The sequence below is a fragment of the Elephas maximus genome, chromosome 3, assembly GCF_024166365.1.
Source record: "Elephas maximus indicus isolate mEleMax1 chromosome 3, mEleMax1 primary haplotype, whole genome shotgun sequence".
Classification (NCBI taxonomy): domain Eukaryota; kingdom Metazoa; phylum Chordata; class Mammalia; order Proboscidea; family Elephantidae; genus Elephas; species Elephas maximus.
In genome coordinates, this window is record NC_064821.1 from 88,350,092 (window position 1) to 88,376,569 (window position 26,478).

The following is a 26,478-nucleotide window of genomic DNA, read 5'->3' on the forward strand; positions in this document are numbered from 1 at the left end:
TGACTGGTAGCAAACCCAAGGGGATATTTTCCTTCATTTGTGAATCTACCAATCAATGTATATGACCTTAGAGGTGTTTTTAAGCCTTTTTTTCAGGGAGGGTGGGCATTTCCCTATTTTTTTCCTGTGGCTTGTAGGATTGTCATGGTGCCAGTTACTTCTCCTTATGCTTATTTTGCCTTTCCTGTCCAGGTCAGTTTGATGTGCTGCTTAGGTGTGTTTGTTATAACTTCCTTCATTGAAATCTAAAAGATATGCCTCATTGCCCTTATTTTTTCCCAGTATTTCCCATTTAATGTTGCCAACTACAGTGAAACCTGCAAGAGTCTGAACTCGACAGGACTGCCTTGTTTTTCTGGGTCTCGCAAATTTTCTGCCTTTGACAGGGTACAGCCTTAACACTTTTCTATTGTTTGTTTTGATGGAAAATACTTGAATTTTCCTTTTCTGACGATTTCTGGCTTTTTTAGGTTTTACCCTAATTGAATTTTGGTCAGGTTGGTGAAAAATGTCTAAATCTTGGTGATATTCTTGGCTACTGCGTACTGAGTGAGGAAAAAGAGGCATTTGGGGGTGTGGGGAATGGGTAACACTGAAATAAAGGTAGAGGGGAGAAAATGTCAATGTTTCATATCATCTCTATTTTCTCCATAGTCCTATACTTTTTCTTTAGTAACATGTATCTTTTTCCTAGTATAGGGATATAAAGCGAAGCTTTATTTTAGCAATAATTAAATGTTAGAAATTTTTCTGACTTTCTGTGACAGGCAAAGGAAGGTCTATTTTATAATGACTTATTTTTTTAAACGGTGCCTTTCATTACTGGGTATAGAAAGTGTATGTGAATATAAAGAGAAAAGTAAACACATAACTAAAAGTGTACTCGTTATGAATGATACAGCTTATTAAAATGTCTTATGTCATATTGTGAGCCCTTTCTCCTTTTTTTTTTTTTTTGGCAATTTATAATCAATATGCCGTGGACTTCATTGCATACCTAAACACCTTTTAATAAGAAATGTGTTCCCAGTTTTAGCTGTTGAACAGAAAATATAAAATATTGCTGCTTTTTAACTGTAAAGAATGATATAGAGACGTTTAACCCTTTCAAGACCCAATTATTTTCTGCTTTGAATTTTTTTTTTGATACCATATGTTTTCACTAATGGAAGCATACTGAGTCATGGAATGTATTTAAATTTTTGGATGGTAATGAAGATTTTGAGAAATATATGGGAATACATGGTTACCACAAAACTTTGGGGGTTCTTGGGCAAGATTGGTGGGTGTCCATCTGTCCCACTGATCATGGGGGGCAGGATGTATTGTGGGGTGCCTTCCATTAGGTTACATGGGGAATCTCTGATTTTCCAAATATGACACACACACACACACAAAACCCATCAGGGCTCCCTGTCACATCATACCTGTTGCTGTCGAGTCTATTCTGGTTTGTAGCGACCCTATAGGACAGAGTGTAACTGCCCCATAGGATTTCCAAGGAGTGGCTGGTGAGTTTGGGCTGCTGACGTTTTGGTTAGCAGCCAAGCTTTTAGCCAATGTGCCGTTAGGTCTCCACCAGTCACACAGGAAACCATAAATATGCTTACAAGGCTTATCTAGGGGTACAAAAGCCAAAAGAGGCAAAATTTTTACCCAATCACACTTGCTGGATGTACTAACTCACATTTAAGCTTGATAACTCAACTGTTTTGCTTCAACTAACATTTTTTCTCGCCTTTCACTGTTACACAAAAGTTCTCACTGGAGGGCAGCAAATGCTTTCAGCAGGAAAAGTAGACTTCCAAGAAACCTGAGAGCCTGAAAAAGTAGGTGGGCAACTGTATATCCCATGGATCCTGAAAGGTTTTACTATAGAGTTCTTGTAGTTTAGAGATGGTATTAAAGACATGTGTTTAACTGTTTTCTCTTTGAAGGATGTGGTAACTGGACTTAGTCCCCTGCTCTTCAGGAAGCTCAGTAATCCTGACATATTTTCATCCACTGGAAAAGCTAAGCTCCAACGACAGCTTAGTCAGGATGACTGTAAGTTACGGAGAGGAAGCCTGGCCAGCTCTCTGTCAGGTAAATATCTAATTTTATTTTTTAAGAAATGTGGGACTACACTGTTAGTTTTTAAGGATATATCATCTTACTTGGCACCTTTGACTGCTTCTTTTCTGGTGGTAGCCTTACGTAGAACACTTAAAGATAAGGCTATTGTCCTCTCCCTACTACTTCCTCATAGAATCTCTGAATTCTAATGTACTGAACCTGCTAGATATTTCTTGGTTGACCACTATCAGTGATTATTCTCTTTCAATCTGATTTTTGCTCTCTGCCTACTTTTGAGACTTTACATTCTTTGCTTTTCTTTTTTCCTCCATTCCCAAAGCCTAAAGTGCATAGTGCCTCACCACCTCCTCCAGATAAAAGGCACTTAAAAAATCCAGTGGAATACCCATTTAGATGTTTCAGCAAATGGATACAGCACTGGAAATGCTCACTTGTCTATGCCAAGAAATTTGGAAGACAGCTACCTGACTAACCAACTGGAGGAGATCCAAAAATGTGCCCATTCCAAAGAAAGATGATCCAACAGAATGCAGAAATTATCAAACAATATCATATGCAAGTAAAATTTCCCTGAAGATCATTCAAAAACAGTTGTAGTAGTACATTGACAGGGAACTACCAGAAAATCAAGCTGGATTCAGAAGAAGATGTGGAATACGGGATATCATTGCTGATGTCAGATGGATCCTGGCTGAAAGCAGAGAATACCAGAAAGGTGTTTACCTGTATTTTGTTGACTCTGCAAAGGCATTCGACTATGTGGATCATAACAAACTATGGATGACATTTCAAGGAATGGGAATTCCAGAACACTTAGTTGAGCTCATAAGGAACCTGTGCATAGAACAAGAGGCAGTCGTTCAAATAGAACAAAGGGAGACTGCATGGTTTGAAATCAGGAAGATGTGCATCAGAGTTCTGTCCTTTCACCATACTTATTCAATCTGTATGCTGAGCAAATTATCCAGGAAGCTGGACTGTATGAAGAATGTGACACCAAGATTAAAAGAAGGCTCATTAACCTGCGATAAGCAGATGACACAACCTTCCTTGCTAAAAGTGAAGAGGACTTGAAGCACTTACTAATGAAGATCAAAGACTGTAGTCTTCAGTATGGATTATACCTCAACGTAAAGAAAACAAAAATTCTCACAAATGGACCAACAAGCAACATTATGATGAACGGAGAAAAGTTTGAAGTTGTCAAGGATTTCATTTTACTTGGATCCACAATCAACACCCATGGATGCAGCAATCAAGAAATCAGACAATGTACTGCATTGTGCAAATCTGCTGCAAAACCAAAACCAATTGGTCAAGACAATTCTGACTCACAGCAACCCTGCAGGACAGAGTAGAACTGTCCCATAGGGTTTCCAAGGAACACCTGGTAGATTCAAAGTGCCAACCTTTTTGTCGGCAGCCGTAGCTCTTAACCACTATGCCACCAGGGTTTAAAAGTGTTAAAAAGCCATGATACCACTTTGAGGACTAAGGTGCGCCTGACCCAAGCTATGGTATTTCAGTGGCCTCATATACATGTGAAAGCTGGCCAGTGAATAAGGAAGACTGAAGAAGAATTACGCCTTTGAATTATGGTGTTGGCAAAGAATATTGAATATACCAAGGACTGCCAGAAGAACGGAGAAATCTGTCTTGGAATTGCAGCCAGAATGCTCCTTAGAAGCGAGAATGGTGAGATTTACTTTGGATAGTTTGTCAGGAGGAACCAGTCCTTGGAGAAGGACATCATGCTTGGTAAAGTAGAGGGTCAGCAAAAAAGAGGAAGATTCTCAGTGAGATTGATTGATGTAGTGGCTGCAACAGTGGGCTCAAACATAGCAGCGGTTGTAGAGGATGGCATGGGACCTGACGGTATTTTGTTCTGTTATACATAAGATTGCTTTCCATGGCACCTAACAACAACAAAAAATTCCAGGGGGAAAATCATATAAGGAATTCCTGGCCCAAATAGAAAGGAATTAAAATGTGTCCCATTTAAAGCAACAGAGTATGAAAAAAAAAGAATCCATATAAAAATATTAAATCAGTGATAAAATGTAATCATACCATATTCTTTGACCTAGCAGTAAATAGTAAACAGTTTTCAATTTCTTTTTGTCCGTTTTCAGCACTATTCCCCTGACTTCATCTATCTTCCCACTCTCCTCTTGAAATTCATTTTTGTCAATCATGTATCTAATCACATAGAGCCATTTCTTGGTCTTTGTTTTTCATAATTTTTTTTTTTTTATGGATCTTTTTAATTCTCCACAAGCAAACAGAGTTGATTAAAACAAAAAAAATTTTTTTTTTTTAAAGGTTTTCCTCTGTTGCCTCAATCAACTCCTTTTCTTGTGAGCTGTTAACTTCCAGAGTGCTGTACTTTGCTCTCAGATGCTAAGTCCCTTCTATCTTGCTGTGAAGTAATTGTCTGGTTACTCAGTGGTATTTGTAAATGTGATTGCATTTTATTCTTCGTAGATTTTCAGTTAAACTGATTTCAGCCTTATGTCTTACCTTTCTTTTCTAAGTTACCTTGCATTTCTGAGTCCTGAGCCTATCTAAGATTTTGCAGGGCACGTTGACTCCCCAGTTCACTGAACCTACCCTATGCTTAGTGTAGCTTATGCCTTTATTTACCCAATTCCATTGGTTATGATTCACCTGTATGCTTTAGATTTTCCAAAAATTTTGTCCACCTATCGCATATTCTCTCCTTTTTATAGGGTCGTTGTGAGTTGGAATCAACTGCACGGCAACAGGATTTTTTTTTTCCCCTTGATTATGGGCTTTATTTATTTCTTTTTCTTTTTTATTCTCATTTTAATGGGGTTTCCTGGTGGGCAAAAGATAAAAACACATGGTCAGTCAGCCATCTTTAATTGGGAATGTTTTATGCAATAGCCTTTTGAATCTATGAGGATAGTGACTAGAATTTTTAAAAAGTTTTCTCTTTTTTTCAGTTGTTTCCTAAAGGGCTAGTTGTTCAGTTTGTTCATATTGTTTCTTCTGTTTTGTTGTTTTTTTGCCATCAAATTCTTGGTAATCTTTGATTGTAGAAATATATGCTTTAAGCCTTGACTGGCATATATAGTCCAAATGGGTTTATCTGTAGTTTTGTAGGTCTGTTTCCCCAACAGGTTGTTATTTTAAAAAGTGTTTGATACTAGTCTTTATATATGTGGATAGGATGAGTTAACAAGCTAGTTTTCTGTTAGAATACATAGATGAGGAGTAGGTAGGTCATCTGAAGAACATTTGCTGAAGGTAGGAAGGAAAGGCAAAGGAAGGTAGGCTCTTAAGGCTTATGGAAGTTTTAAGTAGAGAACCATTAAAAAAAAAATTTTTTTTTTTTTTGGTGAAGGGTATTATGGAAAGGTTTCCTGGTAAATGGTACATTATAGAGGAGACTTGGAAAGTAATTAGAATTTTTAAAAATTGTATTTATTTTTCTGATTAAAAAAAAGTACAGCATGCCAGTTATAAAAAATTTGAGTACAAAAAAAAAGCATCATGTTAAGTCATTCTTAATCTTTACTTTCTTCTGTGTCTTCCCTCCTTGAAGCCATTTGTATATACTTCAATATATTTAAATACACACACTATTTGTGTACATAAATATAGTAAACCTTTTTTATTTTAAAAATAAAAAATTAGATAATATAATAGATACATCCATTATGCTTTTTTTCATGTGACAAGAAATGCCGAGAATTTTTCTCTTAATTGTATCTTGAGGTATGATATATACTTTATGCTTTTTTCACTCATTGACACATGTTGAAACTTGTTCTCTTAGCTACAAGTTGATCTGCCTCATTATTTTTGGTGGCTTGTGTATTTCATCACGTGGTGATATTGTAATTTTTTAAACTTGTAATGAATATTCATCTAGTTTTTAGTATGGTGAGTGTTGCTAATGTATACATTTTGTCTACTGTTTTTTATTTTTTTTTAATTTTTATTGTGCTTTAAGTGAAAGTTTACAAATCAAGTCAGTCTCTCATATAAAAATTTATATATACCTTGCTGTGTATTCCTAGGAAACCCTGGTGGCGTAGTGGTTAAGTGCTACGGTTGCTAACCAAAAGGTCAGCAGTTTGAATCCGCCAGGCGTTCCTCGAAACTCTATGGGGCAGTTCTACTCTGCCCTATAGGGTAGCTATGAATCAGAATCGACTTGACAGCAGCAGGTTTGGTTTTTTTGGTTTGGCGTACTCCTACTTGCTCTCTCCCTAATGAAAAAGCACACTCCTTGTCTCCACCCTGTATTCCCTGTGTCTGTTCAGCCAGCTTCTGTCCCCCTCTACCTTCTCATCTCCTATCCAGACAGGAGCTGCCCGGATTGTCTCATGCATCTGCTTAAGCCAAGGTCACTCCTCACCAGTATCATTTTCTATCTTGTAGTCTGGTCCAGTCCGTATCTGAAGAGTTGGCTTTGGGAATGGTTCCAGTCTTCAAATAACAGAAGGTTTGAAGACCATGACCTCTGGGGTCCTTCTAGTCTAAGTTAGACCATTAAGTCTGTTTTTTTTTAACGAGTATATGAGGTCTGCATTCCACTGTTCTCCTGCTCCATCAGGGATTCTCTGTTTTGTTCCCTGTCAGGGCAGTCATCGGTTGTAGCTGGGCAACATCTAGTTCTTCTGGTCTCAGGCTGATGGAGTCTCTGATTTATGTGGCCCTTTCTGTCTCTTGGGGTCATAATTATCTTGTGTCTTTGGTGTTCTTCATTCTCCTTTGCTCCAGGTGGGTTTAGAGCAATTGATGCATCTTTTTTTTTTTTTCTTTATACTACATTTCTACAAGTGGAATGTTGGGTCCAAATATATGTAAATTAAAATTTCAGTAAGTTTTGCTAAAGTTGCCCTCCATATACGTTTTTCGTCATTTTGTTTATTGCAAAAGGGTATGTTGCAGCAAAAACAAAAACACATTTTTACAATAGTGCGTAATTCCACGTCAAATAGGATTTTGCCAGGAAGAGGAAGAGGTTTCAAGTCAATTGGGTAATCAAATATAAAGCAGGTGAAAGTGCAGGGCATGGTGCTGAAATTGAATGAGTGAATGGATGTGGAAAATAGTAGAGGGAGATAAGGCCAGGAAGATAATCTAGCTTCATGGAGAACCTTTTTAGTATGCTAAAGGATGTGGCTTAATTGTTTAAACATTGGAGAACCATCAATTTTTAAGCAAAGGAATAACATAGCCAGATTTGTTCTGGTTAGATCACTAGCATCGGTGTAAAGAATGGCTTGGAGGGGAAGAAAAAGGGCTTGCACCTCAGTCAGGAGGTCTTTGCAATTCTAAATGCTCAGTCTTTATAAATAACTCTCTTGTAGTCTTTCAGCAGGATTAAATCTGTCAGTTAACCTGGACTGAACACGTGGAGTCTAACAAGAGCAATGCAGATTTAGTGTTTGCTGCCTGGAAGCTTAAGGACCAAACTTGCCTAAGAGAAGCTATCAGCACCATTCATATTATGTTAAGTCAGAAGGGGCTGGAAAGCTCCTAGCCTGTCAGGGTAAGGGGTTAACATGGTGCTGGATGTTACAGAAGAATTTAAAATAGTCAATTTAGTGTAGCATTCCACTTGCAATTTTCACCACCAAGACAGTTGGAATTTTTAAAGGGATGTAGGTTGCATGTATGGAGAAACTTGACTCTGTTTTGAGTTATTTGATTATGTTTATTTGATAGGACTGTATTTATAGTTTTTCATTCATTATCGATAAATAATTACAAGTGTGTTTTCTGAACTTTTCTGTTTGAAGGTAAGCAGCTGCTCCCATTGTCCAGCAGTGTACATAGCAGTGTGGGACAGGTGACATGGCAGCCTTCAGGAGAAGCATCAAACCTGGTTCGAATGAGAAACCAGTCCCTTGGACAGTCTGCGCCTTCCCTTACTGCTGGCTTGGTAAGTGTTAGTAAAGATGGTGGCTTGCTCTATGTGCTCTATGAACACATCCTTGATTCTCATTTGCCATTGACATACCTATTATCTTCCTTTTTATGATTTGGATAACTTAATTTCTTAAAGTGAAGTATAGAACAAAAATGGAATTTGATTAAATATATACCAATTGCTCTCTCCTGTTGTGCCTGGTACTGATTATACAGTGAAGTCAAGAAAATGATTCAATATGGTTGTAAATTTTATGAATAAATTTCCTGGGAAAGAAATTTCTTTTTATGGAAATGATTCTAAATCTTGTAAAGTTGTGTTGCTTTTGTGTATAGCTCTGGATTATACAGATTTAGTAGGCAAGGATAAGGAACATGTTTGGCACATAGTTTACACTCAAATATGTACTGGATGAAAGAAGGAGCCCTTTCTTCATCTAGGCTTTGTTTGGTGTTACGTTGTTACTTGTTAGTTGCCATTGATTTGGCTCTAACTCATGCAGCCATATATATAACAGAACAAAACATTTTCCTGGTACTGGGCCATCTTCTTTAGTTATGATTGAGTCCATTGTTGCAGCTAGTTTGTCACTCCATCTCACAGAGGCCTTTCCTTGTTTTTGTTGGGACTCTACCAAACTTGATGTCCTTTTCTAGTGATTGGTCTTTCCTGATGATGTGTCCAAGGTAAATGAGTTGAAGTCTCACCATCCTAAACCAGTTCTTCCTTGTTTTTCCCTGTCTTGTTAAATAGCTCCATCACCCACTTGACCTGGTGGCCCAAAGCCAGAGACCTGGAAGTTTTCTTTGACTTCTCATCTGCGCTTTGCCCCCTCCTCGTGCAATCAGCCATTGAACCTTAACTCCTAATATCTCTAGATGGTCTGTTTCTTTTCTTCACCACAGTCCTCACCAAGTCTAAGCCCATTTGCAATCCCTTAGTTAGATCATTGTAGTGGCCTCATGACTGTTTACTCTTTAGTCAGTCTTCTTCCTTTCTGGGCTATTCTTTACACTAAAGTCTGTTGTTTCAAAAATACAAATTCAATCATGTGTATTCTTATGTCTTACTTTAGTTCTTTCTTCTAGTGTTTTCATTTGGTTGATATTTATCCAGCACCAGTGTTTGAGCATTCACTGGAGTAAAATCTCTCCATAGCTTCCTATACTGATTATTATAAAGTACAGTAATAGTTGTTGAATGAATGAATTTTTTCATTGAGATTGAAAGTGGGGAATGAAGAACTAGAGACGGGCCACAAGTGGAAAAGTAAAGCAGAGAGGAAAAGGAATGCTTTTTCTTTGAGACTGGACTGTTGAATTCAAGTACTTTGTATTGAGGTTGGCCTATTTGGTGAAATGTACTTTAAATATTGACATTTTAGTAAGAGAGGTTGTAAACCCCAAGAATCTTTTTAATTGGTAGGGTTTGACAAATTATCCAAATATACTTTTGGAACTCTACTTTGTTGGCAGACATTGCCTTTATAAGAATGGTCATTTGCAGGCAATGTGCCATTCCATTATCATGATCTTAGCCTACATGCAGCATTGTATCTGGTAGACAGTAACCAATGTATAATTACTTATTAAAGGAATAGGGAACTTTCTGAAAAAACATTTACTAAATTATATAGCTGGTTGGATTAATACTGTTTGAAGTACAATATGCAGAAAACTTGTGTACCCGTAAACGCACAAAGTTGATTTTAATGTATTAGTACTGGCCTAAGATGATGTCATACAGACCTCTATTTTTGGCCTTGTCTCAGTCATCATTTTTATCAGCTTCATGTATAAAGGCATAGAAAGAATGCTTATCACATGTGCTGATGGTACGGTGTTTCTCATGTTGAATAATAAATTCACTCAGAGTGTCACAAACAGAAATAGTACAGAAAGAACCAGCTAACTGAGATTTAGCAGAGGGAAAAGTAAACTTTGAAAAACCAAATGCCCAAAACTGGATTGAACAATGGCTTTAAGTTACTTGAGGGTAAAAAACTCGAAAGGTTTTAATTGACTTCTAAACTCAGAATTCTAACAAAAGCTAACGTAAACTGTTGTAACCTAAGACTGAATTAGGAATATTTTTATCAAGTCCAGAACAAGGGATATGATAATTTAATCTAACACTTTATCATGAGATCTCATGTTGATTATGGTATGTCATTTTCTTTTCTTTTTTTTTAATTTACATTGTGCTTTAAGTGAAAGTTTACAAATTAAGTCAGTCTCTCATACAAAAATTGTTTATATATACCTTGCTATATACTCCTAGTTGCTCTCCCCCTAACGAGACAGTACACCCGTTCTTTCCACTCTCTATTTTCGTGTCCATTCAGCCACCCCGTCTCCCTCTGCCTTCTCATCTCCCTTCCAGACAGGAGCTGCCCACGTAGTCTGATGTGTCTACTTGATCAAAGAAGCTCCCTCCTCACCAGTATCATTTTCTATCCTATAGTCCAGTCCAATCCCTGTCCGAAGAGTTGGCTTTGGGAATGGTTACTGTCTTGGGCTAACAGAAGGTCTGGGAACCATGATCTCCGGGGTCCTTCTAGTCTCAATCAGACCATTAAGTCTGGGGTTTCTATGAGAATTTGAGGTTTGCATCCCACTGCTCACCTGTGCCCTCAGGGGTTCACTGTTGCATTCCCTGTCATGGCAGTCATCAGTTGTAGCTGGGCACCATCTAGTTCTTCTGGTCTCAGGCTGATGTAGTCTCTGGTTTATGTGGCCCTTTCTGTCTCTTGGGCTCATAATTACATTGTATCTTTGGTGTTCTTCATTCTCCTTTGATCCAGGTGGGTTGAGACCAATTGATGCATCTTAGATGGCCACGTGTTAGCATTTAAGACCCCAGACACCACCCTTCACAGTGGGATGCAGAATGTTTTCTCAATAGATTTTATTATGCCAGTTGACCTAGATGTTCCCTGAAATCATGGTCCCCAAACCCCCACCCCTGCTACACTGGCCTTTGAAGTGTTCAGTTTATTCAGGAAACTTCTTTGCTTTTGGTTTAGTCCAGTTGTGCTGACCTGTCCTGTATTGTGTGTTGTCTTTCCCTTCACCTAAAATAGGTCTTTTCTACTATCTAATTAGTGAATATCTCCTCCCTCCCTTCCTCCCTCCCCACACTCGTAACCGTCAAAGAATATTTTCTTTTCTGTTTAAACTATTTCTCGAGTTCTTATAATAGTGGTTTTGTAAAATATTTGTTCTTTTGCAACTAATTTCACTCAGCACAATGCCTTTGAGATTCCTCCATGTTATGAAATGTTTCACAGATTCATCGTTTTTTGTCGATGTGTAGTATTCATTGTATGAATATACTGTAATTTATTTATCCATTCTTCCTTTGATGGGCACCTTGGTTGCTTCCATCTTTTTGATATTGTAAACAGTGCTGCAGTGAACATAGGTGTGCGTATATCTGTTAGTGTAAAGGCTCTTATTACTCTAGGATATATTCCAAGGAGTGGGATTGCTGGATCATATGATAGTTCTATTTCTGGCTTTTTAAAAAAGTGCCAAATTGATTTCCAAAATGGTTGTACCATTTTATATTCCCACCAGCAGTGTACAAGTGTTCAGCTTCTCCACAACCTCTCCAACGTTTATTGCTTTGTGTTTTTTGGATTAATGCCAGCCTTGTTGGAGTGAGATGGAATCTCATTGTAGTTTGGATTTGCATTTCCTTAATGGCTAATGATTGTGAGCATTTCCTCATGTATCTGTTAGCTACCTGAATATCATCTTTTCTGAAATGCCTGTTCATATCGTTTGCCCATTTTTTTTTTATAATTTTTGTTGTGCTTTAAGTGAAAGTTTACAAATCAAGTCAGTCTCTCACACATAAACCCATATACACCTTGCTACACACTCCCAATTACTCTCCCCCTAATGAGACAGCCTGCTCTCTCCCTCCAGTCTCTCTTTTCGTGTCCATTTCGCCAGCTTCTAACCCCCTCCACCGTCTCATCTCCCCTCCAGGCAGGAGATGCCAACATAGTCTCAATTGTCCACCTGATCCAAGAAGCTCACACCTCACCAGCATCCCTCTCCAACCCATTGTCCAGTCCAAACCATGTCTGAAGAGTTGGCTTCAGGAATGGTTCCTGTCCTGGGCCAACAGAAGGTCTGGGGGCCATGACCACCGGGGTCCTCCTAGTCTCAGTCAGACCATTAAGTCTGGTCTTATGAGAATTTGGGGTCTGCATCCCACTGCTGTCCTGCTCCCTCAGGGGTTCTCTGTTGTGTTCCCTGTCAGGGCAGTCATTGGTTGTAGCTGGGCACCACCTAGTTTGTCTGGTCTCAGGATGATGTAGTCTCTAGTTCATGTGGCCCTGTCTGTCTCTTGGGCTCGTAATCACCTTGTGTCCTTGGTGTTGTTCATTCTCCTTTGATCCAGGTGAGTTGAGACCAATTGATGCATCTTAGATGGCTGCTTGCTAGCATTTAAGACGGCAGACACCACTCTTTAAAGTGGGATGCAGAATGTTTTCTTAATAGATTTTATTATGCCAATTGACCTGGATGGTGGTTTATTCAGGAAACTTGTTTGGTTTTGGTTTAGTCTGTTTGTGCTGACCTCTCCTGTATTATGTGTTGTCTTTCCCTTCATCTAAATTAGTTCTTGTCTACTATCTAATTAGTGAATCCCCTCTCCCTCCCTCCCTTTCTCCTTCCCTCCCTCCCTACTGTTGTAACTATCAAAGAATATTTTCTTCTCTGTTTAAACTTTTTCTTGAATTCTTATAATAGTGGTCTCATACAGTATTTTTCCTTTTGCAGCTGACTAATTTTACTCAGCATAATGCATTCCAGATTCCTCCATTTTATGAAATGTTTCACAGATTCATCGTTGTTCTTCTGTAGATACCTTCTAAAGAGTTATATATAGAGGTCCAGAGTTAAGGAGAGAAGTTTAGGGCTATATAGATTTGGATTTGGAAGCTGTATCACCAAGCAAGAGAATACAGAGAAAGAAAAGAAATGTGGCGGAGCATGAAAAATTTACACATGAAGGGACAAATAGTATAAGATGGTGAAGTATCAAACTTAGTAACAACTATAGGCATTTGATAAGGTATATTCACTGCCTATTAACTTAAAAATTATTGTATTTTCCACTCCTAGTTCTTCTTTCTGTAAGAGGAACATGTTTCTAATGCCACCTAGTGTTTTTTCAAAGGTAGTGTTTTATACGAGGTTTTTAAATAAAAATTAGGAGATTTCATGAGATTGAACAGGCTGTTAGCAGCCTTTTTGTTGTTGTTGTTGTGTGCTGTTGGGTCGATTCTGACTCATAGTGACTCTATAGGACAGAATAGAACTGCTCCACAGGGTTTCCTAGACTGTAGTCTTTATGGGAGCCAGGCCTTTTCTTGTGCAAAGTGGCTTATGGGTTTGAACTGTTAACCTTTCGATTAGCAGCCTAGCTGCTTACTATCAAGAGCATCCTTAACAGAGAGGCCAAAGAAGGGTGTAATGATTTTGCCTGAACAGATTTCGAACTGCATTTCATCTTGGATTGTTAAATGTATTTTTATTATCTCTCCTTGTAAAGAATTTGAGGTATACAACTTAAAAGTAAGTGGCCTTACTATTTTTAAAAAGCATGTATAATTTTTTTTTTTAATTGGTAGATTGAAGTTATAGAAAGATATTTTTGAATTCATTGAGAGGCTGTTTATGAAAATTTTTCATGAAGTGTCATGGATGTCAAAGAGAGTGGTGTTAAACCAGTATTTTAAACAGTTTAAAGTTACGGTTACGGATTTTCTTTTTTTAAATCTTGTACTAATCTTTTATTGGGCGTGTATTGCCATGTGTTGCTGTGCACAAGCGTGTTTATAAGTGCTGAGCAAAGATCGAAAAACAATGCTATTGGTACATTCTGTTATGTAAACAAAGTAGAATTTTATTAGGGAAGTTTGAGCTGGGATGTAGAATAGTCCACAGTTTCCTGACTCATCAAAATACATGTAAATATAGCATATTACTATACCTTCATTTTAAATTTGTGTATATAAAACATAAGTTAAAGTGCTGTTTTTTAAATAAGGTATATAGCAAATAGCAATTATTCCATAGACTTAAAAATTCTGTTTTCGAGTGGGAAATCCAAGTGCTTGATATGGGTCTCACTCAGCATCTTCTTCCCTCCCACATTCTTGTTTTTTTTTTTTTAAATTGTGTTGAAAATATATACAACAAAACATTTGCCTATTCAACAATTTCTACACGTATATTGCAGTGACATTGATTATATTCTTCATGTTATGCAACCATTATTACTGTCCTTTTCCAAATTATTTCACCACCGTTAATATAAACTCAATGCCCCCAAGCAAAAGCTTCCCCTTTCCCCTTCCCTTCCATTCCTGGTAACCACTAATAATCTTTGGTTTCTATATATTTGCTTATTTCATATAAGCGACGTCATACAGTACTTGTCCTTTTGCCCCTATCTTATTTTGCTCAGCGTGATGTTTTCACGGCTTATCTGTGTAGTCGCATGCATCAGGACTTCATTTCTTTTTATGGCTGACATGGGGTCACTATGAGTCAAAATCAACTAGAGGGCAACTAACAACAACAACTGTTCCATTGTATGTATATACCACGTTTTGTTTATTCATTCATCAGTTGATGGACCTTTTGGTTGTTTCCACTTTTTGGCTACTGTGAAATGTCTTATCTAGGGTTTTATATGGAATTGCATTGTTTCTTTTGCTTTGATTGTCCTGGTCAACTTCTATGTATCTTTTAAAGTCCAGCTCAATGATTTCTTCCTTTGTGAAGCCTTCTGTGACTCTCCATCCAGAACGGAATTGTTTCACACTATTTGCACCACAGTTAAACCTTATACAAACCTTTGTTACTGTATAAAGGCAGTGAACTCTAAGAGCATGTATGAAGATTAAGAATGAGTGCTTAAACCAATTGCCACCATTAGCAGGTAAATTACCTTAGGGCATGTTACTTAACCTCTCTGTAACTTTTTCCCTTCTTTGTAAAATGGGAATAAAAGTGTCTAAATAAGTTATTTTATTTCTGTTTTACGAATTAAATGAATTTATATATGTAAAGCTCTTAGTGCCTGGTACATAGTAAACCTTAGTAAGTATTAAATGATATTTATTGTTATTATACCAATATTGCTCATGGAGCCCTGGTGGCACAGTGGTTAAGAGCTCAGCTGCTAACCAAAAAGGTCGGCAGTTCGAACCCACCAGTTGCTCCTTGGAAGCCCTATGGGGCAGTTCTGCTTGGTCCTCTAGGGTCACTATGAGCCAGAATTGGCTTGACGGTAATGGATTTTAATATTGCTTATAATTATTTGTTTGCATTTCTTCTCTCCTCTCTTCTGCCAATCTTTGAGCCTCTAGAAGGTAGGCACTTGTTCTTTTTACACTTGAATTCCAGAGGATAATACATTGCATGGCCTATAGTGGGTTCTCTGTAAACATTTGCAAAATTTTATTTCTGAAAAACTGTTCTTTCATAAGGTTATGAGGAGTGCTTTCGAAGCCCTTCTCTGCATTTCTTTTTTCTCATAGGGTTAGCATTTGTTGTAATTCTTGGTAGATGGCCCTATCCATCATTAGATTATAAGCTTCTTCATAGCAAGGTTTCGTTTCTTACAAACTTTTTTCCTCTTTTTACTATCCCCTGCAACAGACATCCAAGATAATATTCTCTATTTATATGCAGTGGTTGAGTAAATGAAGATTGTATGAAAATAAGTTTTTCTAAGAATCATGTGCCAGTGGTATATCACCCTGGTCTTCCTTTTTTTTTAAAGCTTTTAAGTGAGTTGTCACTTTCCATTTTTGCAAGGTATCTCCTCTTATCTATAGAGTGTCTAGAGTGCGAGCCTGGTTCAAGGGTGTATAGACTGGTAGCCTTAAAAGGGAGAATGTTAAGAAAGGGTAGTGTGTACAAGAGTTTACAAAGGCCTGCATACAAGGCTCCCTTGGCTAGTGTCTGGGAACTTGAATGGTAAACAGTTCCCTACACTGATATAAAACTTTCCCTAAATGGTAAGAGTGACTCACTATGCCTAACTAGACTGTACAAATAGTGTGGTTTATACTGAATACCAGCTTGCCTTCTGTGAGTCTGGAATTTTGCTGCATGCTAGGTAGAAGGTGCCTATGTGTTCAGCTGCAATAAAAGCCTTGAACGTTGAGTCTCTGAACTCAGTAGACAGTGTTTCACATGTGTCATCACAACTTATTCCTGGAGGAGTTAAGAGCTTCCTGTGTCAGCCAACTGGGAGAGAACTCTTAGAAGCTTGTACCCGGTTTCCTCTGGTTTTCGCCCTATGTGCCTTTTCCTTTTGCAAATTTTGCTTTGTATCCTTTTGCTGTAATAAATCTTAGCTGAGTATAAGTATATGCTGAGTCCTCCTAGTGAATCATTAAACCTAGGGGGTGGCCTTGGGGACCCCGACATAGATTGTCAAGTTTTTCAGGCTGAGAGAGATGTGTAATAAACACTGCAAAGCAAAAGGTGATTATTGGGGAGGGACAAAAGTGCTCTTGAGCCTTGTGTCTTACGTAGCTGTCCCATTATAGTGTTACTCAATATGATTCTTAGGAAGTTAGGTTTTTGCTCTTAAATAATGTAATTGATTTGTGGAATATATTATATCACTGTGTTTAAAGAAGAAACCAACTAGTCCTTTCAACAAATTAGCTTCTTTATGTATATTTACATTGATTATAATTTGTCTATAGACTAGTATTATTAAATGGGAAAAAAGATGCTTGTCATCATGTACTAAATGATAATGCCTGGAGAATTAATTATGAGTAGGAAGATTTATATTGAATCAGATCACATAATTGTACTCAGTGGGTGATGAGAATTGATTTTTTTCTCAATTTTTGGGTAACATTTAGCAAATATTTAGTACCTCTTATCAGGTTATATAAAGAGCCCTGGTGGTACAGTAGTTAAAGTGCTTGGCAGCTGACCAAAAGGTTGGCACTTCGAATCCACCATGTGCTTGGCGGGAGAAAGATGTGGCAGTCTGCTTCCATAAAGATTTACAGCCTTGGAAATCCTGTGGGGCAGTTCTACCTGGTCCTGTAGGGTGGTTATGAGTCAGAATTGACTCGATGACAGTGGGCTTTTTGGGTTTATGAGGTTATACAGGAGTCCCTTCTAGTATTTTTTGCTTTCCGCCAGGATCCATCTGACATCAGCAGTGATATCTCTGGTTCTACGTTCTCTTCTGAAACCAGCCTGGACGTCTGGCAGTTCCCTGTCGATACACTGCTGCAGCTGGTTTTGAATGATCTTCAGCAAAATTTTGTTTGTGTGTGATATTAATGATATTGTTCTATAATTTCCACATTTGGCTGGATCACCTTTCTTGGAAATAGGCATAAACATGGATCTCTTCCAGTCAGTTGGCCAGGAATCTGTCTTCCATATTTCTTGGCGTAGACGAGTGAGCACCTCCAGTGCTGCCTCCCTTTGTTGAAACATCTCCATTGATATTCCATAAATTCCTGCAGCCTTGTTTTTCGCCAATGGCTTCAGAGCAGCTTGGACTTCTTCCTTCAGTACCATCGGTTCCTGATCATATGCTACCTCTTGAAATGGTTGAACATCGACCAATTCTTTTTGGTGTAATGACTCTGTGTATTCCTTCCATCTTCTTCTTCTTTTTTTTTTTTTTTAAATAATTTTTATTGTGCTTTAAGTGAAAGTTTACAAATCAAGTCAGTCTCTCACACAAAAACCCATATACACCTTACTACACACTCCCAACTACTCTCCCCCTAATGAGACAGCCCACTCTCTCCTTCCCCTCTCTCTTTTCGTGTCCATTTTGCCACCTTCTAACCCCCTCCACCCTCTCATCTCCCCTCCAGGCAGGAGATGCCAACATAGTCTCAAGTGTGCACCTGATCCAAGAAGCTCACACCTCACCAGCATCCCTCTCCAACCCATTGTCTAGTCCAATCCATGTCTGAAGAGCTGGCTTCGGGAATGGCTCCTGTCCTGGGCCAACAGAAGGTCTGGGGGGCATGACCACCGGGGTCCTTCTAGTCTCAGTCAGACCATTAAGTCTGGTCTTATGAGAATTTGGGGTCTGCATCCCACTGCTGTCCTGCTCCCTCAGGGGTTCTCTGTTGTGTTCCCTGTCAGGGCAGTCATTGGTTGTAGCCAGGCACCACCTAGTTTGTCTGGTCTCAGGATGATGTAGACTCTGGTTCATGTGGCCCTTTCTGTCTCTTGGGCTTGTAATCACATTGTGTCCTTGGTGTCCTTCATTTTCCTTTGATCTAGGTGGGTTGAGACCAATTGATGCATCTTAGATGGGTGCTTGCTAGCATTTAAGATGGCAGATGCCACTCTTTAAAGTGGGATGCAGAATGTTTTCTTAATAAATTTTATTATGCCAGTTGACTTAGATGTCCCCTGAAACCATGGTCTCCAGACCCCTGCCCCTGCTATGCTGGCCTTCGAAGCATTCAGTTTATTCAGGAAACTTCTTTACTTTTGGTTCAGTCCCGTTGTGCTCACCTCCCCTGTATTGTGTGCTGTCTTTCCCTTCACCTAAAGTAGTTTTTATCTACTAATTAGTGAATGTCCCTCTCCTACCCTCCCTCCCACCCCCTCTCGTAACCACAAAAGAATGTTTTTTTCTCTGTTTAAACTATTTCTCAAGTTCTTATAATAGTGGTCTTATACAATATTTGTCCTTTTGCAACTAACTGACTAATTTCACTCAGCATAATGCCTTCCAGGTTCCTCCATGTTATGAAACGTTTCACAGACTCCTCACTGTTCTTTATGGATGCATAGTGTTCCATTGTGTGAATATACCATAATTTATTTATCCATTCCTCTATTGGTGGGCACTATGGTTGCTTCCATGTTTTTGCTATTGTAAACAGTGCTGCAATAAACATGGGAGTGCATATATCTGTTTGTGTAAAGGCTCTTATTTCTTCAGAATGTATTCTAAGGAGTGGGATTCCTGCATTGTATGGTAGTTCTATTTCTAGCTTTTTAAGGAATTGCCAAATCGATTTCCAAAGTGGTTGTACCATTTGACATTCCCACCAGCAGTGTAGAAGTGTACCAGTCTCTCCACAGCCTCTCCAACACTTATTATTTTGTGATTTTTGGATTAATGCCAGCCTCGTTGGAGTGAGATGAAATCTCATTGTAGTTTTGATCTGCATTTCTCTGATGGCTAATGATCATGAACATTTTCTCATATATCTGATATCTGCCTGAATGTCTTCTTTAGTGAAGTGTCTATTCATATCTTTTGCCCATTTTTTAATTGGGTTATTTGTCTTTTTGCAGTTGAGTTTTTGCAGTATCATGTAGATTTTAGAGATCAGGCACTGATCAGAAATGTCATAGGTAAAAACATTTTCCCAGTCTGTAGGTAATCTTTTTCCTCTTTTGGTGAAGTCTTTGGATGAGCATAGTTGTTTGCCAGAGCTCCTAGTTATCTAGTTTTTCTTTTACATTCTTTACAATGTTTTGTATACTGTTTATGCTATGTATTAGGGCACCTAACGTTGTCCCTATTTTTTCTTCCATGATCTTTATCGTTTCAGATTTTATATTTAGGTCTTTGATCGATTTTCAGTTAGTTTTTGTGCATGGAGTGAGGTATGGGTCTTGTTTCATTTTTTTGCAGATGGATATCCAGTTATGCCAGCACCATTTGTTAAAAAGACTGTCTTTTCCCCGTTGAACTGTTTTGGGACCTTTGTCAAATATCAGCTGCTCATATGTGGATGGATTTATGTCTGGATTCTCAGTTCTGTTCCATTGGTCCATGTATCTATTGCTCTACCAGTACCATGCTGTTTTGACTACTGTGGCAGTATAATAGGCTCTAAAATGAGGTAAAGTAAGGCCTCCCACTTTGTTCTTCTTCTTTCAGTAATGCCTTCTTTATCCAGGGCCTCTTTCCCTTCCATATGAAATTGATGATTTGTTTCTCCATCTGCTTAAAGAATGTCGTTGGGATTTTGATCGGAATTGCATTAAATGTATTGATTGCTTTTGGTAGAATAGACATTTTGATAATGTTAAGTCTTCCTATCCACAAGCAAGGTATGTTTTTCCACTCATGTAAGTCTCTTTCGGTTTCTTGCAGAAGTGTACTGTAGTTTTCTTTGTATAAGTCTTTTACATCTCTGGTAAGATTATTCCTATGTATTTTATCTTCTTGGGGGCTACTGTAAATGGCATTGATTTGATGATTTCCTCTTTGATGTTCTTTTTGTTGGTGTAGAGGAATGCAACTGATTTTCGTATGTTTATTTTGTAACCTGATACTCTGCTGAACTCTTCTACTAGTTTCAGTAGTTTTCTTGAGGATTCCTTAGGGTTTTCTGTATATAAGATCATGTCATCTGCAAATAGAGATACTTTGACTTCTTCCTTGCCAGACTGGCTGCTCTTTATTTCTTTATCTAGCCTAATTGCTCTGGCTAGGACTTCCAGCATGATGTTGAATAAGAGTGGTTATAAAGGGCATTCTTGTCTGGTTCCCGATCTCAATGGGAATGTTTTCAGGCTCTCCCCATTTAGGGTGATGTTGGCTCTTGGCCTTGTATAACCCAAAAACAACCTAATGCCGTCAAGTCAATTCCTTATGTATGTCCTTGTATAGATGTCCTTTATTATGTTGAGAAGTTTTCCTTCTATTCCTATTTTGCTGAGAGTTTTTATCATGAATGAGTGTTGAGCTTTGTCAAATGCCTTTTTTGCATCAATTGATAAAATCATATGATTGTTGTCTTTTGTTTTATTTATATGGTGTATTACATTCATTGTCTTTCTAATGTCGATCCAGCCTTGCATACCTGGTATGAATCCCACTTGGTCATGGTGGATTATTTTTTTGATATGTTGTTGAATTCTACTGGCTAGAATTTTGTTGAGGATTTTTGCATCTCCGTTCATGAGGGATATAGGTCTATAATTTTCTTTTCTTGTGGTGTCTTTACCTGGTTTTGGTATCAGGGATATGGTGGCTTCATAGAATGAGTTAGGTAGTATTCCTTCCTTTTCTATGCTCTGAAATACCTTTACTAATAGTGGTGTTAGCTGTTCTCTCAAAGTTTGGTAGAACTCTGCAGTGAAGTCGTCTGGACCAGGGCTTTTTTTTGTTGGGAGCTTTTTGATTACCTTTTCAATCTCCTCTTTGTTATGGGTCTATTTAGTTGTTCTACCTCTATTTGTGTTAGTTTAGGCAGGTAGTGTGTTTCTAGGAAGACAGCCATATCTTCTAGGTTTTCAAATTTGTTTGAGTATAGTTTTTCATAGTAATCTGATATGATTCTTTTAATTTCAGTTAGGTCTGTTGTAATATCGCCCATCTCATTTCTTATTCGGGTTATTTGCTTCCTGTCCTGTTTTTCTTTTGTCAGTTTGGCCAGTGGTTTATCAATTTTGTTGAATTTTTAAAAAAACCAGCTTTTGGTCTTATTAATTCTTTCAGTTGTTTTTCTGTTTTCTGTTTCATTTAGTTCAGCTATAATTTTTATTATTTGTTTTCTTCTGGTGCCTGTGGGTTTCTTTTGTCACTCTCTTTCTATTTGTTCAAGTTGTAGGGATAATTCTTTGATTTTGGCCCTTCTTTTTGGATGTGTGCATTTATTGATATAAATTGGCCTCTGAGCCCCGCTTTTGCTGTGTCCCAAAGGTTGTGATAGGAAGTGTTTTCATGCTCATTGAATTCTCTGAATTTCTTTATCCTATCCTTAATGTCTTCTATAATCCAGTCTTTTTTGAGCAGGGTATTGTTCAGTTTCCAAGTGTTTGATTTCTTTTCCTGTTATTGATTTCCACTTTTATGGCCTTCTGGTCCAAGAAGATGCTTTGTAATATTTCAGTGTTTTGGATTCTGCTAAGGCTTGCTTCATGATCTAATATGTGGTCTATTCTGGAGATTGTTTCATGTGCACTAGAAAAGAAAGTACAGTTGGTTGCTGTTGGGTAGAGTGTTCTGTAAATGTCTACGAGGTCAAGTTGGTTGGTTGTGGCTTTTAGATCTTCCGTGTCTTTATTGAGGTTCTTTCTGGATGTCCTGTCCTTCACTGAAAGTGTTGTGTTGAAGTCTCCTACTATTATTGTGGAGCTGTCTATCTCACTTTTCAATGCTGATGTGTATCTTGCAGCTCTGTCATTGGGTGCATAAATATTTAATATGGTCCTATCCTCTTGGTGTATTGTCCCTTTCATCATTAAGTGTCCTTCCTTATCCTTTCTAATGGATTTATCTGTAAAGTCTATTTTGTCAGAAATTAATACTGCCACTCCTGCTCTTTTTTGATTGTTGCTTGCTTGGTATATTTTTTTCCATCCTTTATGTGTTAATTTGTTTGTGTCTCTAAGTCTAAGGTATGTCTCTTGTAGGCAGTATATAGATGGATCTTGTTTTTTAATCCATTCTGCCAGTGTCTGTGTCTTTTTTGGTGCATTTAGTCCATTGACATTCAGTGTAATTATGGATAGGTATGAATGTAGTGCTTTCATTTTGATGTCTTTTTTTGTGTGTTGTTGACAGTTTCTTTTTCCCACTTGATTTTATGTGCTGAGTAGATTTTCTTTGTATATTGTCCTTTCCTCATATTTGTTGTTGTTGTTTTTGCTTCTGCTGAGTCTGTATTTTTCCCTTGTATTTTATTTTGATGAGTAGGATAGTTTGTCTCCTTTGTGGTTACCTTATTATTTACCCCTGTTTTTCTAAATTTAAACCTAACTTTTATTTCTTTGTATTGCGGTATCTTCCTGTCCATATGGAAGGTGTATGATTACATTTCTTAGTCCCTCTTTATTATTTTAATGTTGTCTTCTTTTATATAATAACATTGCCGTTACCGTGTGTTAGGCTTTTTTTTTTTTTTTTAATCTTGATTTGTTTTTTTGGATTTCCCTGTCTAGATTGACTTTTGGTTGCTCTGCCTGGTGTTCTAGCCCCGGGTTGGTAACTGATATTATTGATATTTTAACGAAAGAACTCCCTTTAGTATTTCTTGTAGTTTTGGTTTCGTTTTTACGAATTCCCTAAAGTTGTGTTCATCTGGAAATGTCTTAATTTCACCTTCATATTTAAGAGACAGTTTTGCTGGATATATGATTCTTAGCAGGCAATTTTTTTCCTTCAGTTTTTTAAATATGTCATCCCATTGCCTTCTTGCCTGCATGGTTTCTGCCGAGTAGTCCGAGCTTATTCTTATTGGCTGTCCTTGGTAGGTGACTTTTCGTTTATCCCTCCCTGCTCTTATAATTGTCTCTTTATCTTTGGTTTTGGCAAGCTTGATTATAATGTGTCTTGGTGGCTTTCTTTTAAGATCTACCTTATGTGAGTTCGATGAGCATCTTGGATAGATTTCGTCTCATCTTTCACAACATCAGGGAAGTTTTGTGCCAACAAATCTTCAACAATTTTGTCTGTATTTTTTGTTATCCCTCCCTGTTCTGGTACTCCAATCACTCATAGGTTATTTCTGTTGATAGAGTCCCACATGATTCTTAATATTTTTTTGTTTTTTTAAATTCATTTATCTGATTTTTCTTCAAATACATTAGTGTCAGGTGATTTATATTCAAGTTCAGAAATTCTAGCTTCTACTTGCTCAATTCTGCTCCTCTGACTTTCTTTTGAGTTATCTAATTGTGTAATTTTATTGTTAATTTTCCGAATTTTGATTGCTATCTGTTTATGGATTTTTCCAGGTTATTAAACTTTTCATTATATTTCTGAATATTCTTTCTAATTTCTTTAGTTGCTTTATCTATGGGTTCCTTGGCTTGTTCTGCATATTGCCTCATTTCCTTCCTGATGTCTTGAAGGAAACATATATTAAACTTTTGTATTCTGCATCTGGTATTTCCAAGAATGCACTTTTATCTAGAAGATCTTTGGATTCTTTTCTTTTGAGAGCCTGTTGAGGTGATCATGGTCTGTTTCTTTATGTGACTTGATATTGAATGTTGTCTCCGAGCCATCTAGAAGTTATTGTATTAGTTTATGCTGACTTACTGTGTCGTAGCTGCTTGCTTTGTTTTGTTTTAGTGTACCTCTATGGGTTGCTTGAGTGAGCTAGCTTGATTATTTTCACCTTTGGAGCTCTGGCGTCCTGTCCCCAGCTGGCTAGAGCTGTTTTCACATATATCAGTCTAGGAGTCCATTCAGTTTTCTTGTGTGAATTCAGCTCAGGTGTCCAGGTAGCTCTTGATCAAGTGTGTGGTACAGGTTCTGTCCTACAGTCTTAGAGTGGCAGGGGTGATTGGCGTATAGACTGGTATCTGATTGCAACAGGGGGTCATGCTCTGAACAAGGCAGGGGGCTGAGAACCGGCCCCTGAGTGTCTCTGAGGAAAACGCATCTAGAGCATGCTGGTGGGTGGCTTCTGCAGAGGGACCATGGGCACCCAAAGTTTTTGGTTGTAAGGACTAGGAGGTACCAGTTATCTTTGGACCCCTGTCACGAGTGGCTGGGTTACCTGAGTGGAGCCACCAGTCCTTAGGTTCCTGATGTGGGTAGGTGAAGACTTTGTTTAATAGGCAAAGCAATGTCAAATGTCAAACACCCATCTCTCCACCGCACAGCTGAGATGGTTGGAGTTTGCCAACAAGCGCCTATTCCCCCGAAATAGACCCACACAGGTCCATGCAGAAGGGAAGGGTGCTCAAGGTGCATGGACCATTTATGCCTGGACAGGAGCCACTTCTTCCTGAGCTCCCCCGATTAATGGAGCTAACAAATTATCTTTTCCCCTCAGTTGCGAATTTTTTCCTTCCCCACACCTGGGAGGATGACTGTAGGTGATCGCAAGGGTCTACCTCAGGCCCAGGGATTCAGCTGCTGAAGTTGTCTTGGGCGGGGGGGCACTGAGAAATATACACAAGTACTTAGCTTTTGCCGAGAGCGCGCAGTTCTCCTCAGGTTCCAGAGGTGCGAGTGGGCTGTGTGGCTGGCTGCTTCTCCCTGACAAAACTGCGGCTGAACACTGTTACTGCTATTAGTGCCCGCCTCTGCCACTGCCGCTGCTCCAGGAATGGTGCCTGAGGGCTCCTTGGGATTCAGGTCCAGTAACTCCTCTCCACTTCTGAATGGCCTCTTCCTCCCTCTGCCCCTCAATTCGTTGTCTAAGCTTGCCTTTGATGCTCAGGGCTCCCAGCTTGTCACAAATACACTCCTTTCGCTTGTTTTTTGGGTGCTTACTATAAAGAGGGCTCAACAGAAGCATCTGTCTTTTCTGCCCATCTTCGTTCGGCCTCTCTTCCATCTTTTGATGCTTCCTGCATCATTTAATATTTTCCCCATAGAATCCTTCACTATTGCAACTCGAGGCTTGAATTTTTTCTTCAGTTCTTTCAGCTTGAGAAACATCAAGCGTGTTCTTCTCTTTTGGTTTTCCATTTCCAGCTCTTTGCACGTGTCATTATAATACTTTACTTTGTCTTTTCCAGCTTCCCTTTAAAATCTTCTGTTCAATTCTTTTACTTCATCGATTCTTCATTTTGCTTTAGCTGCTTGAAGTTCGAGAGCAAATTTCAGAGTCTCCTCCGACATCCATCTTGGTCTTTTCTTTCTTTCCTGTCTTTTCAGTGACCTCTTGCTTTCTTCATGGATGATGTCCTTGATGTCATTCCACAACTCATCTGGTCTTCGGTCACCAGTGTTCGATGCGTCAAATCTATTCCTCAGATGGTCCCTGAATTCAGGTGAGATATACTCAAGGTCATATTTTGGCTGTCGTGGACTTGCTCTGATTTTCTTCAGTTTCAGCTTGAACTTGCGTATGAGCAATTGATGGTCTATTCCACAGTCAGCCCCTGGCCTTGCTCTGACTGATGATATTGAGCTTTTCCATCATCTCTTTCCAAAGATGTAGTCAATTTGATTTCTGTGTGTTCCATCTGGTGAGGTCCGTGTGTATAGTCGCCGTTTATGTTGGTGAAAGAAGGTATTTACAATGAAGAAGTCGTTGGTCTTGCAAATTTCTAACAGTCGATCTCCAGCATTGTTTCTATCACCAAGGCCATGTTTTCCCACTACCGATCCTTCTTTGTTTCTATCTTTCTCATTAAAATCACCAGTAATTATCAATGCATCTTGATTGCATGTTTGATCAATTTCAGACTGCAGCAGCTGATAAAAATCTTCTATTCCTTCAGCTTTGGCCCTAGTGGTTGGTGCACATATTTGAATAATAGTCATGTTAACTGGTCTTCCTTGTAGGCGTATGGATGTTATCCTATCACTGACAGCGTTGTACTTCAGGATAGATCTTGAAATGTTCTTTTTGATGATGAATGCAACACGATTCTTCTTCAAATTGTCATTCCCAGCATAGTAGACTATATGATTGTCTGATTCAAAATGGCCAATACCAGTCCATTTCTGCTCAGTAATGCCCAGGATATCAATGTTTATGCATTCCATTTCATTTTTGACGATTTCCAATTTTCCTAGATTCATAC

At 38.4% G+C, this 26,478-nt stretch overlaps 1 protein-coding gene across 7 annotated transcripts in view; it reads left to right on the forward strand.

Annotated features, from left to right (window-relative positions):
- MAST2 (microtubule associated serine/threonine kinase 2) overlaps positions 1–26,478 on the forward strand; it is a 252,812-nt gene that overhangs the window by 23,533 nt on the left and 202,801 nt on the right. For 3 of the 7 annotated variants that reach the window (XM_049879167.1, XM_049879169.1, XM_049879168.1), the window contains exons 2-3: positions 1,938–2,085; positions 7,854–7,996. In XM_049879167.1, the coding sequence (XP_049735124.1) occupies positions 1,938–2,085; positions 7,854–7,996 (291 nt within the window). Of the gene's footprint in view, positions 1–1,937; positions 2,086–2,395; positions 3,772–6,114; positions 6,589–6,687; positions 6,829–7,853; positions 7,997–26,478 lie in introns of those variants that run through there. The other 4 variants (XM_049879170.1, XM_049879172.1, XM_049879171.1 and 1 more) reach the window with 4 other exon arrangements.